Source organism: Pongo pygmaeus, chromosome 9, assembly GCF_028885625.2.
Source record: "Pongo pygmaeus isolate AG05252 chromosome 9, NHGRI_mPonPyg2-v2.0_pri, whole genome shotgun sequence".
NCBI classification, from domain to species: domain Eukaryota; kingdom Metazoa; phylum Chordata; class Mammalia; order Primates; family Hominidae; genus Pongo; species Pongo pygmaeus.
The window spans coordinates 2,137,485-2,156,357 of record NC_072382.2 but is presented as its reverse complement, the minus strand read 5'-3'; the positions used below and the strand labels follow the sequence as shown (position 1 = coordinate 2,156,357).

Sequence of the window (18,873 nt, the reverse complement as noted above, 5' to 3'; positions counted from 1 at the left end):
TGGCCCAGGCGACCCCAGCGCTCCCAGAACTGAGGCTGGCGGCCAGCCCCAGCCTCAGCCCCAACTGCAGAGGCAGAGAGGTGAGTGTCTCAGGCACCCTGAGGCCTGGCAGAGAGGGCCACAGGCTCTGCGCAGGAGTCTTCGAATTGGGATCTCTCCCTTCTGCAAGCAGCTTTGGCTCAGAGAGGCTGGAGTGGATTCAGTCACACAGCTGGGATCTGGAGTTCCGTGGTTGGCTCCAGGTGCTTCTGTCTAGGGGCCAGAGCAGGTGTGGGCAGACCAGGTTCCCCGCAGTCTCCACAGCACCAAGGTCCTGGCAGGGGAGCTCTGGGAAAGGAAAAAGGGCAAAGAAGGGGAGAGGGGCAGGGAGAGAGCGGGCAGCCAAAGGGGAGAAGATGGGGGGCAGAAAGCAGGTAGAGAGGGAAAAAGGGAAAATATCATTTGGGAAGAACGTAAAAACCCAAGGAAAGCTGGGCTCTGCTGGGGGCTGTGAGACCCCCGGGTTCTCCCCGCCCCAGGCTGCTGGCCATGGAGTCTTGCACCAATGGCCTGACCTTTCTGTCGGTCCATATTTATCAAAGTGGGTGACAGTCTCAGGCCTCCTGGCTGTTCAGAATTGAGGTAATAACCAGAGGCCTTCTGAGCAAAGGGCCTAAGGGGCTCCGGCGTCAGGATCCCATTGTGGTCAGGAGCCTGCGGGGCTTCCTGTGTGTAAGGGGGGTGGAAGGTGGCTAGAAAGGCCCAGCCAGTGGCCTCTGCCTCAGCCGGAGGGAGCTCTGTGGTGGGGGCAGCACCCATTCACTGGTCAGGCACTGGAGTGACAGGGGAGGCTCCAGGACTTGGGGAGTGTTGGAGGTGGAGGCACATGGACACGACAGGGCCTGCAGGGAGGGATCCAGCAGGTGACTCTTCAGGCTGGTTCGCCCATCCCAGATAGAAGCCGGGAGTGTTCTTTCAAAGGTGTCTTTAGCTTAGACACTCAATAAAATGGTAACACAGTGGCGCCGCCTCAGTCCTTTGGAGTGTGCACTGTCTGAACCCCTCCCCCAGGGCCCTCTCCCAAGCACCCCAACCTGGACCCATATCCCCCACGTACTTTTGGCTTTGGGCGGATTGAGCAGCCTTGGGGTGGTCTGTGCTGTCTGGTGTGGAGGGTTCCAGTTCGGGTCCTTAGTCCGACTTCCCAGGCCAGCCGGGCTGACGCCAGCGAGTGTGTCCTTCCCCAGCGAGGGGAGGGAGCGCAAGGTCAACGCCTTGTCTGCGGCGCCCTGCAGGGGGTGGCGGAGGGGCACTCTGAGGACCCTTGGAGAAAGGAGCTGGGTTTGTAAAATGCTGGGCTTGGTCCCACGGACGGGGGAGCCGTTAGCTCAGAGCCAGAGCTGGGGAGGAAACGGGAACGAGAAAGGCCCACTTCAGGGCCAGTGAGTGAGGGGATGTGGAGCAGCCGCAGGCCGAGGCTGGGGCATGGGCCAGGCTCCATGGGGTGAGTCTGAGTCCTTGAGGGGATGTTCATCCTCTGTGGAATGTGGGTTTGCCAGTGGAGAGGAGACCAGCGTTGCCCTGGTGAGGTGCTGGTTCAGAGCTGGGGGGTGGACGCTGCTTGGGGCTAAAGTTCCTGCCAGCCAAGCTCTGGGCAGGAGGAGATCCCGGCCCCCTCCCAACACTCTTGGACTGCTGGTGGGACCCTTCCTACCTCCGGGGGCTGGAAGTAGTGGAGGAGGAGCCAGTCTTGAGGAAGAACCCCGATGCTGGTCTTGACTAGAGGGGAGCCGGTGTGCTTTTCGAGCCCCAGGGTGACCCGCGTGTGCCCCAGCCTCCAGCCTGCCCTGGTCACTTCTGACTAAATAAGGAGAACACTCAGCAGGCAGTCCCACGAGGGAGAGGGAACATGTGTGCCCCCTCACTCCCCCACCTGCTCCTCCCTCCCTACAGGGCCACTACACCCTGATGTGGGCACCCCAAGGTGACCCTCAGCCTTCTTCCTACCTCAAAAAGTCCAGGCATGCGTTTCCAAGCATGAGCGGTGGCTCCTTGGGGGAAGGCACCTCTGCAGGGCAGAACAAAGGGAAGGGACCCCCAAACAGGTCACTGGTGTAATTGTCTCCAGCACCCCCAAAGAGGAGGACAACCCACAACTCGGAACTGGGGCTCACCCCCGGTGCCCAACCTGTCCCCAGCCTGGGAAGCAGGCATGGAGGAGAAGGTAGGGGAGCCTAGAGCTGGCCCTGGGGGCCCTGGTTTTGTCCATGACAGGAGCCTCGGCAACCTAGTCTGCTTTCCCGGGGACCAGGTTTGCAGACAGGCACTTTTCAAATGCTCCTCACCCCCAAATTTACAAGTCACCCTGCAGAGGAAAACATCAACACAGCCCGGGGTTCTCTGCTGGAGGCTCCCCCTTCTATAGGCACAGCCGGAGAGGCCAGATTGCTGGGGACACAGGGAGGCTGCAGAAGGCTGGTGGGGAGGGGGGCAGTGATGGGTGAGGGGAGATGGGCCAGATGTTCTTGGAATGGGACATGGGGGTGATTGATGCAGACAGAAATTTGAAGGGGACATTCCCACGTGTCTTGTGCTCTGGGTGGAAAATGGGCTGTTTTTCATGGTGGGAGGGGGGGTTCTCCCCGTCTTGCCAAGCTAATGTGAAAGAGATGCCTCATCCTGCCCAGCTCCCCACACCTGTCCAAGGCCATTAACTTCTGCCTCCCCAGTGTCAGGCTTTGAGATGCCCCCCTTCTAGCCGGGGTCCTCCTATGGGGTGACAAAGGGGACAAGCAATGCCCACTGTAGTTGCCCCAGGATCCCCCACCATTCTGCTGGTCCCCAGCGGTGCCCCCTCTCTGGCAGTCCCCCCACCCACCCCACAGGTCTCCTTAGGGCCACTGCCCCATCGCCCGACATTGCCCAACGCCAAGGGGTGACCTTGTTCCTGCCGACAGGGCCGTTGGGCACCTGCATGCGGGTTTAATATTTGCCTATAAAGAACTGGGCTTTCCCCAGCCGGAGTGGACAGACTTTCCCTGAAAATTCGCTTGGAGAGAACGAAAAGAGACCCCTGGTACCCCAGCGGCGTGCAGCCCTGCACCCCCCTCCCCCCAGGCCCCGTGTTTCTCATTTTCCTCCCCACTTCCTCTCCTCTTCAGTGTTACCCAAACAAAACTGGTTTCACCCTTGTTTGGTGCTGGCGAAGGCCCGAACGGCGCGCGCAAAGCTCCGGGGCAGGCCGGAGGTGGCCGCCGGGGGTGCTCCGGGCCCCCAAGCCAAGCCGGGGACTAGCCTGCCCCCGGTGGCGGCTCGGCCGCGGCTTCGCCTAGGCTCGCAGCGCGGAGGCGAGTGGGGCGCAGTGGCGAGGGGGAGCCTGCGGACCTCCCACGCGGGGACCGAGCAGGTATCTGGGAGTCCCGGGAGCGCCCGGGAAGCGGCGTCCTGGTGGCTCCCTCGCGGCCCTTGGGTTTCTTCATTACACCCAGACGCCCGCTAAGCTCGGGCTGCCGCCACAAATGCGCTCTCCGTGTGGAGAAGGCAAAGAAAAACAAAGAAAAGCAAAAGAAAGAAAAACCCCAAAGAACGAAAAGCAGAATTTCAGCCGGCCGTGCGCGCCAGGGCGCTCTGCGCTACCTGCCCGCGCGGCCCGCGCTCGCGTTCCCGGGGAGGGCGCCAGTGCTCCGCGCGCGCCCCAGCCAAGGTGAATCCCCGGCAGCGCCTTCCTTCCGCGGCCCGGGAAGCTTGAGCTCAACAATTAGCCCTTGATCCTCGGGGATCCCAATCCACGGAACAACTTCCCTGCTTTCCCCGAACTCGGACATTTTACTTTTTCTGGGATCCTCTAAATTTAAGCATTGCTTCCCAAGTCTTCTAAATATAGTCACCATTTCGACGGGTCACAATAATTTTCTTGGACATTAATTTCCGGGGACGTCAAAACACATCAGCCCCGACGGGCTTTTCCAGACTTACACTATGTGGCCTGGGGCCCCAGATTTGCTTTCTCCCAGGCTCTGGACAGTTTTATACACCCCCTCCATGTCCCACAGATTTACAGACCACTAACCCGGGTTGCCTAATTTTAAAGAAGAAGCCCTTGGTCCGTGGTGGTCGCGCAGACCAATTTGCCTGGCTCCCCAGGATGTGGACAGTGCCTTTTCCACACTTAGGCATTGTTTCCAAAACAAGTGGAACTTTCCCCCATAATTTTGAATATTAACTCCAGGGTCTCCTAAGCTTACTATTTCCCGCACACGTCGGCCCCATTCGGCGCCCCCCCCCCACCCCCTGCGCCCCTTGCCGTTCACCTCAGCGTGGGAGATTTGCTGTTGAGTTCCACAAATCTATTCACACTAACCTGGGTTCCCTAAACTTTACACATTGAATCCCAAGTCCCTCATGACACTGAGCAGGGCTGGAAGGTTGGAACCCTCAGAGTATGAAAATTGCTTCCCATACCTTCCCCCAAATTCGGGCATTACACCCAGAGCATGTTGAATCCTTTTCTGAATCATAAGCGACCTGCCCTCTGATTGCCTGAGTTTCATAAAATGGAGGGATTTCCCAAATGATTCCCCAAACCTATTGAGAATGTTGTGGGTGTGTGAATCACAAAGCTAAAGCTTTGGGGCATTAACGTCTATGGCTCTATATGCTGCCTGGCCAAGAATCAGGTCCCTTAAGATGTAGACACTGCCACCCAGGTCCCTGGAGCACACTGAGCAGTTACCAGGAGGTGCTCAAGTGGGACCCAGGATTCTCCAGGTCCCCCCAAATCACACAGGGTCTCCCGGGTCCCTCTGGGCTACACCAAGCACAAAAGGACCCCTTGGGCAGAGCCTACTTTTATTTCTGTTATGCCAGGTGTTGCTAACAGCCCCAGTTCCCAAACATTCTGAGCATTTTCTCTGCATCACAACATATTGACTATTAAACAATTCTCTGGGTCCCAGGAGCTTCATAACAAGAATCTTGCTTTTCTAAAATTCAGGCATTGGTCTGAAACCCCAACGGCCAGGATCACATTGGACCCTTTTCCTGGTCCCCCATACTTGGATGTTCTGGACGCTGCCCTCCAGGCCCTCTAGAAACATTCAGCATTGCCCTCGGATCACAGGACGGCACTGATTTCTTGGGCTCCAAACAACCCACTGAGTCATCTCAAAGTTAAGCAATATTTCCTTCAAACACACTGCACACTCCCTATCACAAAATCTGAAAATTCCTACGTCCTAAGACCTAGGAATTCTGAATCCCCTTTCTTTAAAACATACATATTGACCCTCAAGTCCTCCAAGGACTCTGAGCAACTTCCCTAGATCTTTAGATTCAAAAACGATTTTCCTGGAGCTCCCCCCCGCCGCCCCCAACATTGCAGGATTGTCTCCCAGCCTTCCAAAGCAAATTGAGATTTTTTTCCATTCACAAAACAATTGAGGTATATATTTTTTTTTTTGGAATACTGATTTATGAGTCTCCTGACTTTATGGTCCCTGCCCTGGGTCCCCCTACATTTAGAAAACGTTCCATGGACCCCCAAAGCACACTAAAAAATGTCCCTGGGTCCCAAGAAATCCCAGGCATGAAAAAACCTGCGACCTCTAAGTTTCCTAGCTACTAACCAGGTTTCCAGAAATTTAGATATCAAATCTCCATTGAGTAATTTCTATGTGTCCCAAAAACTTGAAATGTGTTTCACTGGGGCTCCCCCAAATGCAGACGCTGTCCAGGAAAATATATAGTCTTTTTCTTATTTACCAAAAATAAACTGATGGAAATCATTTAAAAATTAACATAGAAAAAGAATACTGAATTTTTTTTTTTTTTTTTTTTTTTTTTTTTGCTTTCCCCAAATGTACTGATCACACTCCAGGCTCCCCCAAAATTTAGACAGTGCTTTCTTCCATCTCTGAAGGGCGTTAAAACCTTTCCCTGAAGCCACGGTAATTATGAAGGTTATTTTTTCCCCGGATGCTGCCAGCGTCCAGGCGACTAACTTGTATTCTTAAGATGTGAAAATTAATCTCAGCTTCCCCCTAACACACCAAGAATGTGTTTGGATCCCCAAAATGTGTTCCTTGCTTTCATCTGCCAATTTTAGGCAATGTGGCTCTAAGGCAAAACTCCCAATTTCATAGGGAGAATTTTCTGTAACTACCCCTCCTCACAAATTGGTCCCCCAAGCTAGATGGCCCCTATTCGAAACCTCTTTCTCCATGCTCCCAATTGCATGGAGCAACTTCCCTCATCCCCCAAACCTGTAATCTATTTTTCTGGAGTCTCGGGTTTAGTCATTAATCACGGTTCCCACATTAACGGAGTCCCCGGGGTCCCCTCCTCCAGGACACCCATTCGCTAAGCCCGCAAGGCAGAAAGAACTCTGCCTTGCGTTCCCCAAAATTTGGGCATTGTTCCCGGCTCGCCGGCCGCCCACTGCAGCTTCCCCAACCCCGCGCACAGCGGGCACTGGTTTCGGGCCTCTCCGTCTCCTAGGAAGTCCCCAGAGCAACTTGGATTTGGGAAATTTCTCCCTAGCGTTGCCCAAACACACTTGGGTCGGCCGCGCGCCCTCAGGACGTGGACAGGGAGGGCTTCCCCGTGTCCAGGAAAGCGACCGGGCATTGCCCCCAGTCTCCCCCAAATTTGGGCATTGTCCCCGGGTCTTCCAACGGACTGGGCGTTGCTCCCGGACACTGAGGACTGGCCCCGGGGTCTCGCTCACCTTCAGCAGCGTCCACCGCCCGCCACAGAGCGTTCGATCGCCCGCTGCCTGAGCTCCTGGTGCGCCCGCAGACGCAGCCTCCAGCCTCGCGGTGAGCTCCCCGCCGCGCCGATCCACGCCGCCTCTGCGCCCCTGCCCGGCTCTCGGCCCGCATCTGCTGCTGTCCCGCCGGTGCTGGCGCTGGTCTCCGGCTGCCGCCGGGGAGGCCGGCGTGGGGCGCGGGACACGGCTGCGGACTTGCGGCTGGCGGCCGCGCTCGCTCCGGCTGGGCGCCCCGAAATCCGCGCCACTTTCGTTTGTTCATTGCAGAGATTTCATTTGTGGGGAAAGCGGCTGGAGGGTCCCAAAGTGGGGCGGGCAGGGGGCTGGGGCGAGGGACGCGGAGGAGAGGCGCTCCCGCCGGGAGGTAAAGCGCCTCTAGCCCGCGGGCCTAGGACTCCGCCGGGAGGCGCGCGCGGAGCGCGGGCGAAGTGATTGATGGCGGAGCGAGGGGGGCGAGGGGGGCCGGGGGGCGCGAGATTCCGCCGGCGGCCCCTTCCCCTTGGCCAGGCTTAGGCGGCGGGGGGCTGGCGGGGTGCGGGATTTTGTGCGTGGTTTTTGACTTGGTAAAAATCACAGTGCTTTCTTACATCGTTCAAACTCTCCAGGAGATGGTTTCCCCAGACCCCCAAATTATCGTGGTGGCCCCCGAGACTGAACTCGCGTCTATGCAAGTCCAACGCACTGAGGACGGGGTAACCATTATCCAGATATTTTGGGTGGGCCGCAGAGGCGAGCTACTTAGACGCATCCCGGTGAGCTCGGCCATGCAGGTAGGATTTGAGCTGTGTTTCCCGCCCTGATCCTCTCTCCTCTGGAGGCCGGAGCCTCCGCAGGCTCCAAGCCTGGCCCAGATTCGGCCCGGCGCAGCCGGCCTTCCGCGCGTCCCGCACCTGGCGGGGGCTCCGGGGCTCCGGCGCGGCACCGGGGGGCGCTCGGGATCTGGCTGAGGCTCCAAGCGCCGCGTGGCCGGCTCCTCCTGCTGGGGCAGGTGGCGGCTGCGCGCCCCGCCCGAGCCCAGGGGCCCCCTCCGCCGCAACAACCAGCAAGGACCCCCCGACTCAGCCCCGAGCCACCTGCATCTGCACTCAGACGGGGCGCACCCGCAGTGCAGCCTCCTGGCGGGGCGCTGGGAGCCCGCCTGCCCCTGCCTGCCCGGAGACCCCAGCTCACGAGCACAGGCCGCCCGGGCACCCCAGAAACCCGAGATGGGGCCCCTGAATTCTCTAGAACGGGCATTCAGCATGGCCTTGGCGCTCTGCGGCTCCCTGCCCCCCACCCAGCCTCGCCCCCGCGCACCCCCCAGCCCCTGCGACCGCCGCCCCCCCCCCGGGGCCCCAGGGCCCCCAGCCCGCACCCCCCGCCCCGCTCTTGGCTCGGGTTGCGGGGGCGGGCCGGGGGCGGGGCGAGGGCTCCGCGGGCGCCCATTGGCGCGGGCGCGAGGCCAGCGAGGCCCGCGCGGGCCCTGGGCCGCGGGCTGGCGCGACTATAAGAGCCGGGCGTGGGCGCCCGCAGTTCGCCTGCTCTCCGGCGGAGCTGCGTGAGGCCCGGCCGGCCCCGGCCCCCCCCTTCCGGCCGCCCCCGCCTCCTGGCCCACGCCTGCCCGCGCTCTGCCCACCAGCGCCTCCATCGGGCAAGGCGGCCCCGCGTCGACACCGCCCGCTGCCTCGCTGCTGACTCCCGTCCCGGGCGCCGTCCGCGGGGTCGCGCTCCGCCGGGCCTGCGGATTCCCCGCCGCCTCCTCTTCATCTACCTCAACTCCCCCATTCCCGCTTCGCCCGAGGAGGCGGTTCCCCCCGCAGGCAGTCCGGCTCGCAGGCCGCCGGCGTTGTCACCCCCCCGCGCTCCCCCTCCAGCCCTCCCCCCGGCGCGCAGCCTCGGGCCGCTCCCCTCTCCGCGCTGCGTCCCGGAGCGGCCCCGGTGCCGCCACCGCCTGTCACCCTCCCGAGGCCCGGGCTCGCGACGGCAGAGGGCTCCGTCGGCCCAAACCGAGCTGGGCGCCCGCGGTCCGGGTGCAGCCTCCACTCCGCCCCCCAGTCACCGCCTCCCCCGGCCCCTCGACGTGGCGCCCTTCCCTCCGCTTCTCTGTGCTCCCCGCGCCCCTCTTGGCGTCTGGCCCCGGCCCCCGCTCTTTCTCCCGCAACCTTCCCTTCGCTCCCTCCCGTCCCCCCCAGGTCCTAGCCTCCGACTCCCTCCCCCCCTCACGCCCGCCCTCTCGCCTTCGCCGAACCAAAGTGGATTAATTACACGCTTTCTGTTTCTCTCCGTGCTGTTCTCTCCCGCTGTGAGCCTGCCCGCCTCTCGCTGTCCTCTCTCCCTCTCGCCCTCTCTTCGCCCCCCCCCTTTCACGTTCACTCTGTCACTCGCACTATCTCTGCCCCCCTCTATCCTTGATACAACAGCTGACCTCATTTCCCGATACCTTTTCCCCCCCGAAAAGTACAACATCTGGCCCGCCCCAGCCCGAAGACAGCCCGTCCTCCCTGGACAATCAGACGAATTCCCCCCCCCCCAAAAAAAAGCCATCCCCCCGCTCTGCCCCGTCGCACATTCGGCCCCCGCGACTCGGCCAGAGCGGCGCTGGCAGAGGAGTGTCCGGCAGGAGGGCCAACGCCCGCTGTTCGGTTTGCGACACGCAGCAGGGAGGTGGGCGGCAGCGTCGCCGGCTTCCAGGTAAGCGGCGTGTGCGGGCTGGGCCGGGGCCGGGGCTGGGGCGGCGCGGGCTTGCGCCGGACGCCCGGCCCTTCCTCCGCCTGCTCCCGGCCCGGGCCTGCGGGGCTCGGCGGGGCTCGGCGGGGCGGCTGAGCCCGGGGAGGAGGAGGAGGACGGGCGGCTGCGGGTCCCGTTCCCTGCGCGGAGCCCCGCGCTCACCCTGGCGGTGGAGCTGGGGGTGGGGTGGGGGCGTCGGGAAGGGCCGAGGGAGGTGTGAGCTGTCTGCAGGGGCGACTTCCTGGTCGGTCTGTGGGTGCAGGGGGTGCTGCCTAACATGTGTGATTCGTGCCTTGCGGGCCCTGGCCTCCGGGGTGCTGGGTAACGAGGAGGGGCGCGGAGCCGCAGAAGCCCACCCTGGTATGTTGACGCGGTGCCAGCGAGACCGCGAGAGGAAGACGGGGGTGGGCGGGGCCAGGATGGAGAGGGGCCGAGTTGGCAGGAGTCATGGCAGACGCCACATTCGCGATATCTCCCCCACACCCCCTCTGGCTCTGTCCGCAACATTTCCAAACAGGAGTCCCGGGAGAGGGGGAGAGGGGCTGCTGGTCTGAGGCTAAGAAGGGCAGAGCCTTCAACCCAGAGAGAGGCCGCGGCCCCTGCCCAGTGGGCAGCGTGGAAGTTTCCATACAAGGAGGTGGGAAGGAGATCCCCCCCGCCTTCACTGCCCTGTGCAGAGATGAGCTGGGGGTGCAGGATGGGAGCCCATGGCACTTCGCTACGGGATGGTCCAGGGCTCGCGGTTGGGGGTGCAGGAGAGAAGAGACTGGCTGGGAGGAGGGAGAGGGCGGGAGCAAAGGCGCGGGGGAGTGGTCAGCAGGGAGAGGGGTGGGGGGTAGGGTGGAGCCGGGGCTGGGAGGAGTCGGCTCACACATAAAAGCTGAGGCACTGACCAGCCTGCAAACTGGACATTAGCTTCTCCTGTGAAAGAGACTTCCAGCTTCCTCCTCCTCCTCTTCCTCCTCCTCCTCCTGCCCCAGCGAGCCTTCTGCTGAGCTGTAGGTAACCAGGGCTGTGGAGTGAGGACCCCCGCTGCCATCCCACTCCAGCCTGAGGCAGGGCAGCAGGGGGCACGGCCCACGCCTGGGCCTCGGGCCCTGCAGCCGCCAGCCCGCTGCCTCTCGGACAGCACCCCCCTCCCCTCTTTTCCTCTGCCCCTGCCCCCATCTGGTCTCGGCTTCCTCACCTGCTCCTTCCCTTTCTGTTCCTTCCCTTCGGCCCCCTCCTTGCCCAGCTCAGGGCTTTTCCTGGGCCCTCACCTGCTCCGCACCGCTGCATGCTTCCTGTCCTGCTTTCAGCCGGTCCCCTGACCCGGACCTCCAAGTTCAGAGTGGTGGGGCTTGTTGCGGAAGCGCGGCGAGGGCTAGAGTGGCCAGCTGGCGGAGTGTGCTCTTAGAATTTGGAAGGGGGTGGCAGAGGGGGCGGTGAGGGGACTGGCCAGGGTCCAGTCAAGGAGATGACCAAGGAGGCTTTCAGATCCTCGGTGCAGCTGCCCACTGCTCTTTAGACAGGGCATGCAAAGTTGTGCTTCTGTCCCATTGCCTGCTTAGTCGCTCACATAATTTATTGCATCAAAAACTCCCCTGGGTCTGTGGAGCGAAGGCTGGGGCTGCCCGCCTGGAGGGCTCCACCTTCTGCAGGGGCAGGGCCAACTTGCTGTGGTGGCCCCCGGCCTCTCACCCCCGAGTTGGTTAACCCAGCCCTGTGGCCCTGCAGCCTGTGGAGGGGGTGTGTCCTAAGACTGGCCTCCCCTTCCAGATTGTAGTCTGGGGAACCTGGTGTCGGACTTCCCAGGTGGCCTGAGCTGGTCTCTCCAGCTCCCACGGGGAGAGTTCGGTAGCGCAAATGGGGAGATGTTCCGGAGGCCCCTGGCCTTACTTGTTCGATTTGAGGCCTGGAAAGGAGGCTCTGGGCTCTTGTGTGTGTGTGTTTGGGGGGTACCCGAGGCAGACTGGAGTTGGAGAACTGGGTGACTGGGAAAACAAGGTTTCTGGGAGCATGGGTGGCGTGGTTGTGCTAACCATTGGAGCCCTTGACCCAGGCCTGGCTCCGCTGCAGACTGGAAAGGTGGAAAAGCCAGGGGGAGAGGCGGGGCTGGCCCAGCAGGACCGGCCTGCTGCTTTGAGGAGGATGGTCCTCCTGGACCCCCCCTGCTCAGCTGGGGGTTGTGGGGAGGAAGGGACTGGTCCTCTTGGATGCACATGCTCTGTAGGGGTGGGGCTGTCTGCCATCTTGGCTGGAGCTGAGAAATGTGATGTGACCCTGGGCTGGCCCTGCCCCCATGGTGTCATAGGACGGAGGCCAGGTCGGGTGTCCAGCCTGGGCCCCTGCAGCTGTGGATGCCGCTGAGCTCCTGCAATAATGACCATGGAGATGGCCACCCCTCGTGTAAAATTACTAGTGCTTCTTGCAAATGGAAGGAACTGGGCCCTTTCTGTGTGCTTCCGGACACTTCATTCTGCGCGTGGCCCTGCGCCCTCACCTCGGCATTGTGACCTGTGTGTTACTTTTGTAATAAAAATAATGTTTATAGGAAAGCCGTGCTTTAAATTTTCAATTGAATTTGTAGGTTGGCAAATTTGGTTTGGGAGGGGCACCTCTGGCCTGGGGCTTGGCCTGGCTGCCCCGCTCACGCCACTTCTCTCCCGCCCCCAGATACCAATGGGAATCCCAATGGGGAAGTCGATGCTGGTGCTTCTCACCTTCTTGGCCTTCGCCTCGTGCTGCATTGCTGCTTACCGCCCCAGTGAGACCCTGTGCGGCGGGGAGCTGGTGGACACCCTCCAGTTCGTCTGTGGGGACCGCGGCTTCTACTTCAGTAAGTAGCTGGGAGGGGCTTCCTCAGACCTGGTCAGGCCCCTAGAGTGACCGGTGAGGACTCCCAACCTCAAGTCAGGGGAGCACACTCCTAGGTCAGCGGCCCGGCCCCTTGCTCTGAGACTTTGACCTTCCAGCCGCATTTCTGAGCACCTGCGGTGTCCCAGGGCATCTACACCAGCTGCCTTTCCTGTCACACGCCTCCTTCGAAGGGTGGGCCAGAGGTGCCCCCTAGATGTCAGGGGCACTCACGGGGGTCTCCCTGGGCATCAGAATTTCTGTTGGGGGCCGTGAGGCTCCTGCTGCTGAGGCGTCACACCCCTAGGCCAGGGTTTCAGGCTCTGGAGGAAGAGCCTGCCTTTCTTCCTGCACCTTTTGGACATTTTGACAAGGGACATGCGTTCAGTGAATGATCAGAATTAAAATCAATAAAGTGATTTATAGAATTAAAATCAATCAGACAAGTGCAGTTGGTGGGTGGCAGGGCTGAGCGATGCATGCGCCTCCTTGGGCCCCAAGGCCGCCGTGGAGGGTGCCCACCTGCTGACCTCGAGGACGCTTCAGCCTTTCCTCATGTTTCTCTCTTGGTCCTCCAGCCTGGGGGCTGGCAGGTGGGTGCACGGCCCGTTGTCCTTGAGACCCTGCCCCCAGATGGGGGGCTGGGTGGATGCAGAGGCAGGCATGGTGCCTGGGCATGCCTGATGGGGCAGGGGAGGGGCCGCTCCTTGCTGGCAGGGGCCGCACGGCTTATTCCACCTGACACTCACCACGTGACATCTTTACCACCACTACTGACTCACGCTGTGAAACGGGCTCACAGGATGCAAATGCACTTCAAAGCTTCTCTCTGAAAAGTTCCTGCTGCTTGACTCTGGAAGCCCCTGCCCGCCCTGGCCTCTCCTGTACCCTTTCTCTCGCCTGCCCCATTTGGGGGTAGGAAGTGGCACTGCAGGGCCTGGTGCCAGCCGGTCCTTGCCCAGGGAGAAGCTTCCCTGCACCAGGCTTTCCTGAGAGGAGGGGAGGGCCAAGCCCCCACTTGGGGGACCCCCGTGATGGGGCTCCTGCTCCCTCCTCCGGCTGATGGCACCTGCCCTTTGGCACCCCAAGGTGGAGCCCCCAGCGACCTTCCCCTTCCAGCTGAGCATTGCTGTGGGGGAGAGGGGGAAGACGGGAGGAAAGAAGGGAGTGGTTCCGTCACGCCTCCTCACTCCTCTCCTCCCGTCTTCTCCTCTCCTGCCCTTGCCTCCCTGTCTCAGCAGCTCCAGGGGTGGTGTGGGCCCCTCCAGCCTTCTAGGTGGTGCCAGGCCAGAGTCCAAGCTCAGGGACAGCAGTCCCTCCTGTGGGGGCCCCTGAACTGGGCTCACATCCCACATATTTTCCAAACCACTCCCATTGTGGGCCTTTGGTCCTGGTGGTGTCTGTCTGGCCATGGGACCAAGAGCTTGTGCCCATTTCTCATCGGAGGAAGGAGGCAGCAGAGGCCACGGGCTGGTCTGGGTCCCACTCACCTCCCCTCTCACCTCTCTTCTTCCTGGGACGCCTCTGCCTGCCAGCTCTCACCTCCCTCCCCTGACCCGCAGGGTGGCTGCATCCTTCCAGGGCCTGGCCTGAGGGCCTCCTGGGGCAGGGGGCAGTGCGGTGCTAACGAGGCTGTCTCTGTGCTGTGGGACTTCCAGGCAGGCCCGCAAGCCGTGTGAGCCGTCGCAGCCGTGGCATCGTTGAGGAGTGCTGTTTCCGCAGCTGTGACCTGGCCCTCCTGGAGACGTACTGTGCTACCCCCGCCAAGTCCGAGAGGGACGTGTCGACCCCTCCGACCGTGCTTCCGGTGAGGGTCCTGGGCCCCTTTCCCGCTCTCTAGAGACAGAGAAATAGGGCTTCGGGCGCCCAGCGTTTCCTGTGGCCTCTGGGACCTCTTGGCCAGGGACAAGGACCCGTGACTTCCTTGCTTGTTGTGTGGCTGGGGAGCAGCTCAGATGCTGGCTCCTTCTGTCCCTCTACCCATGGACATTAGCTCAAGTCACTGATCAGTCAGAGGGGCGGCCTGTCGGGTCAGGCGGGCAGCTCAGGCGGAAGAGCGCGGAGAGCAGGCACCTGCTGACCAGCCCCTTCCCCTCCCAGGACAACTTCCCCAGATACCCCGTGGGCAAGTTCTTCCAATATGACACCTGGAAGCAGTCCACCCAGCGCCTGCGCAGGGGCCTGCCTGCCCTCCTGCGTGCCCGCCGGGGTCACGTGCTCGCCAAGGAGCTCGAGGCGTTCAGGGAGGCCAAGCGTCACCGTCCCCTGATTGCTCTACCCACCCAAGACCCCACCCACGGGGGCACCCCCCCAGAGATGGCCAGCAATCGGAAGTGAGCAAAACTGCCGCGAGTCTGCAGCCCGGCGCCACCACCCTCCAGCCTCCTCCTGACCACGGATGTTTCCATCAGGTTCCATCGCGAAAATCTCTCGGTTCCACGTCCCCCTGGGGCTTCTCCTGACCCAGTCCCCGTGCCCCGCCTCCCCGAAACAGGCTACTCTCCTCGGCCCCCTCCATCGGGCTGAGGAAGCATCATAGCAACATCTTCAAACATGTACAAAATCGATTGGCTTTAAACACCCTCCACACACCCTCCCCCCAAATTATCCCCAATTATCCCCACACATAAAAAATCAAAACATTAAACTAACCCCCTTCCCCCACCCCACAACAACCCTCTTAAAACTAATTGGCTTTTTAGAAACACCACAAAAGCTCAGAAATTGGCTTTAAAAAAACAACCAACAAAAAAAAAATCAATTGGCTAAAAAAAAAAAAAAAAGTATTAAAAACGAATTGGCTGAGAAACAATTGGCAAAATAAAGGAATTTGGCACTCCCCACCCCCCTCTTTCTCTTCTCCCTTGGACTTTGAGTCAAATTGGCCTGGACTTGAGTCCCTGAACCAGCAAAGAGAAAAGAAGGGCCCCAGAAATCACAGGTGGGCATGTCGCTGCTACCGCCATCTCCCTTCTCATGGGAATTTTCAGGGTAAACTGGCCATCCGAAAATAGCAACAACCCCGACTGGCTCCTCACTCCCTTTTCCATCACTAAAAATCACAGAGCAGTCACAGGGACCCGGTGAGACCAAAGGAGGGGAGGACAGAACATGAAAACCAAAATCCATGCAAATGAAATGTAATTGGCACGACCCTCACCCCCAAATCTTACATCTCAATTCCCATCCTAAAAAGCACTCATACTTTATGCATCCCCGCAGCCACACGCACACAACACACAGCACACACATGAACACAGCACACACACAAACACACAGCACACACACACACAGCGCACACACACGAGCACACAGCACACACACAAACACACAGCACACACACGCACACACATCACACACACGCACACACAGCCCACACACGCGAACACAGCACACACATGAACACAGCACACAGACAAACACACAGCACACACATGCACACACAGCACACATGCATGCACAGCACACACATGAACACAGCACACACAGCACACACGCACGCACAGCACACACACGAACACAGCACACACACGAACACAGCACACGCACGCACAGCACACACACGAACACAGCACACACACGAACACAGCACACACAGCACACACACACAGCACACACACACACAGCACACACAGCACACACATGCACGCACAGCACATACATGAACACAGCACACACAGCACACGAACACGCAGCACACACACGTGCACACATAAGCACCCACCTGCACGCACACACACACACACCCCCACACACAATTGGATGAAAACAATAAGCATATCTAAGCAACTACGATATCTGTACGGATCAGGCCAAAGTCCCTCTAAGATTCTCCAAGCTGTTTTCATGGTCTGAGCCCCCCTCCTGTTCCCATCTCCACTGCCCCTCGGCCCTGTCTGTGCCCTGCCTCTCAGAGGAGGGGGCTCAGATGGTGGGGCCTGAGTGTGCGGCCGGCAGCGTTTGGGATGCGCCCGTAGGGTGGGCGGAGTGTGTCCCAGGCCTAATTCCATCTTTCCACCATGAGAGAGGTGCCCTTGCGAGGCTGGCCTCCTTGGCGCCTGTCCCCACAGCCCCCGCAGTGTGAGCCACGATGCTCCCCATACCCCACCCATTCCCGATACACCTTACTGTGTGTTGGCCCAGCCAGAGTGAGGAAGGAGTTTGGCCACATTGGAGATGGCGGTAGCTGAGCAGACATGCCCCCACGAGTAGCCTGACTCCCTCGTGTGCTCCTGGAAGGAAGATCTTGGGGACCCCCCCACCGGAGCACACCTAGGGATCATCTTTGCCCGTCTCCTGGGGACCCCCCAAGAAATGTGGGGTCCTCGGGGGCCGTGCACTGATGCGGGGAGTGTGGGAAGTCTGGCGGTTGGAGGGGTGGGTGGGGGGCAGTGGGGGCTGGGTGGGGGGAACTCTGGGGTAGGAAGTGGTCCCGGGAGATTTTGGATGGAAAAGTCAGGAGGATTGACAGCAGACTTGCCGAATTACATAGAGAAATTAGGAACCCCCAAATTTCATGTCAATTGATCTATTTCCCCTCTTTGTTTCTTGGGGCATTTTTCCTTTTTTTTTTTTCGTTTTTTTTTTTTTACCCCTCCTTAGCTTTATGCGCTCAGAAACCAAATTAAACCCCCTCCCTATGTAACAGGGGGGCAGTGACAAAAGCAAGAACGCACGAAGCCAGCCTGGAGACCACCACGTCCTGCCCCCCGCCATTTATCGCCCTGATTGGATTTTGTTTTACATCTGTCCCTGTTGCTTGGGTTGAGTTGAGGGTGGAGTCTCCTGGGGGGCACTGGCCACTGAGCCCCCTTGGAGAAGTCAAAGGGAGTGGAGAAGGCCACTGTCCGACCTGGCTTCTGGGGACAGTGGCTGGTCCCCAGAAGTCCTGAGGGCGGAGGGGGGAGTGGGGCAGGGTCTCCTCAGGCGTCAGGAGGGTGCTCGGAGGCCACAGGAGGGGGCTCCCGGCTGGCCCGAGGCCAGCCGGAGCGGAAGGGGCTAGCTGGTGTGTAAACAGAGGGTTCCATCAGGCTGGGGCAGGGTGGCCGCCTTCCGCACACTTGAGGAGCCCTCCCCTCTCCCTCGGTGACATCTTGCCCGCCCCTCAGCACCCTGCCTTGTCTCCAGGAGGTCCGAAGCTCTCTGGGACCTCCTGGGGGCAAGGTGGGGTGAGGTCGGGGAGTAGGGAGGTCAGGCGGGTCTGAGCCCACAGAGCAGGAGAGCTGCCAGGTCTGCCCATCGACCAGGTTGCTTGGGCCCCGGAGCCCACGGGTCTGGCGATGCCGTAGCAGCCACCACCGCGGCGCCTAGGGCTGTGGCAGGGACTCGGCCTCTGGGAGGTTTACCTCGCCCCCACTTGTGCCCCCAGCTCAGCCCCCCTGCATGCAGCCTGACTAGCAGTCTAGAGGCCCGATGCTTCTGGGTCCTGGCGACGGGGCTGGCATGACCCCGGGGGTCGTCCATGCCAGCCCGCCTCAGTCGCAGAGGGTCCCTCGGCAAGCGCCCTGAGAGTGGGCCATTCGGAACATTGGACAGAAGCCCAAAGAGCCAAATTGTCACAATTGTAGAACCCACATTGGCCTGAGATCCAAAACACTTCGAGGCACCCCAAATTACCTGCCCATTCGTCAGGATGCCCACCCACCCAGTGTTATATTCTGCCTCGCCGGAGTGGGTGTTCCCGGGGGCACTTGCCGACCAGCCCTTTGCGTCCCCAAGTTTGCAGCTCTCCCCTGGGCCACTAACCATCCTGGCCCAGGCTGCCTGTCTGACCTCCGTGCCTAGTCGTGGCTCTCCATCTTGTCTCCTCCCCGTGTCCCCAATGTCTTCAGCGGGGGGCCCCCTCTTGGGTCCCCTCCTCTGCCATCACCTGAAGACCCCCACGCCAAACACTGAATGTCACCTGTGCCTGCCGCCTCAGTCCACCTTGCGGCCCGTGTTTGACTCAACTCAGCTCCTTTAACGCTAATATTTCTGGCAAAATCCCATGCTTGGGTTTTGTCTTTAACCCTGTAACGCTTGCAATCCCAATAAAGCATTAAAAGTCATGATCTTCTGAGGGTTCCACTCTTTGACTTGGGTACTGGACTGCGGGACGGAGGGAAGGGGCTGAGCACCTGGGAGCAGGCAGAGGGGGATAGGAGAAGAGGGAAGGGGAAGGAAGGCCTTAGGGGTGCGGACACCTCCCTCCGTCCCCTGATCACACACATGGAGAAATGAGAGCAGCTGGAAGCCAGACTCTCAGACTCACGGTCGTGCACCTGAAGCCAGGGGGTCTGGGACAGTGTCAGGCACAAAGTTCTCAAAGATGGGGGTGCCACGAGGGGTAGGAGCCTGGGGGGCTTTTTCAGAGAAAAAGCAAAGTACCATCAGTACCAACTCCAAGGAATGCCTCCCTCCCACCAACCTTAGAGGACTGGGGCTGGGCAACCTCTAAAAGGTTCTGGAAACCGTAGCTGTTGCTGGAGATGGGGGCTCAGGGCCACTCTCACCCAGGGACTCAGCCCCCTTCCAAGATTGAGGCTGCCCAGATGTCATTAGTACCACTGCCTCCTGCCAGGGCTCAGCCTGTACCCACCTGTCCCGAG

At 60.5% G+C, this 18,873-nt stretch overlaps 2 protein-coding genes across 4 annotated transcripts; one reads left to right on the top strand and one right to left on the bottom strand.

Annotated features, from left to right (window-relative positions):
* Positions 1–188: 188 nt before the first annotated feature.
* LOC129007933 (putative insulin-like growth factor 2 antisense gene protein) lies at positions 189–7,352 on the bottom strand. 2 transcript variants are annotated; one of them, XM_063670681.1, is made up of 5 exons: positions 6,704–7,352; positions 1,987–2,047; positions 1,694–1,836; positions 1,097–1,268; positions 189–327 (listed from the first exon to the last, which is right to left on the bottom strand). In XM_063670681.1, exons 1-4 carry the CDS (start codon positions 7,005–7,007, stop codon positions 1,171–1,173), a joined length of 606 nt encoding a protein of 201 aa, XP_063526751.1. In that variant the 5' UTR covers positions 7,008–7,352; the 3' UTR covers positions 189–327; positions 1,097–1,170. The 2 variants fall into 2 exon arrangements, with proteins under 2 accessions (XP_063526751.1, XP_063526752.1); XM_063670682.1 differs by lacking the exons at positions 189–327; positions 1,097–1,268 and having other exon boundaries at positions 1,694–1,840.
* Position 7,353: 1 nt separating this feature from the next.
* Positions 7,354–18,333, top strand: IGF2 (insulin like growth factor 2). 2 transcript variants are annotated; one of them, XM_054439355.2, is made up of 4 exons: positions 7,354–7,515; positions 12,107–12,269; positions 13,945–14,093; positions 14,387–18,333. In XM_054439355.2, the coding sequence occupies exons 1-4, from the start codon at positions 7,354–7,356 to the stop codon at positions 14,621–14,623; spliced, it is 711 nt and encodes a 236-aa protein (XP_054295330.2). In that variant the 3' UTR covers positions 14,624–18,333. The 2 variants fall into 2 exon arrangements, with proteins under 2 accessions (XP_054295330.2, XP_063526750.1); XM_063670680.1 differs by having other exon boundaries at positions 12,107–12,270; positions 13,937–14,093.
* Positions 18,334–18,873: the final 540 nt, after the last annotated feature.

Excerpts from the sequence above, each read along its gene's own strand:
- IGF2 (XM_063670680.1), top strand. The coding sequence starts at position 7,354 with ATGGTTTCCCCAGACCCCCAAATTATCGTGGTGGCCCCCGAGACTGAA. Across the intron at positions 7,516-12,106 it reads CGGTGAGCTCGGCCATGCAG|ATACCAATGGGAATCCCAAT; the intron begins GTAGGATTTGAG and ends TCCCGCCCCCAG. Across the intron at positions 12,271-13,936 it reads GACCGCGGCTTCTACTTCAG|ACTTCCAGGCAGGCCCGCAA; the intron begins TAAGTAGCTGGG and ends CTGTGCTGTGGG.
- LOC129007933 (XM_063670681.1), bottom strand. The coding sequence starts at position 7,007 with ATGAACAAACGAAAGTGGCGCGGATTTCGGGGCGCCCAGCCGGAGCGA. Across the intron at positions 2,048-6,703 it reads GGCGGTGGACGCTGCTGAAG|AGGTGCCTTCCCCCAAGGAG; the intron begins GTGAGCGAGACC and ends TCTGCCCTGCAG. Across the intron at positions 1,837-1,986 it reads GCATGCCTGGACTTTTTGAG|AAGTGACCAGGGCAGGCTGG; the intron begins GTAGGAAGAAGG and ends TTATTTAGTCAG.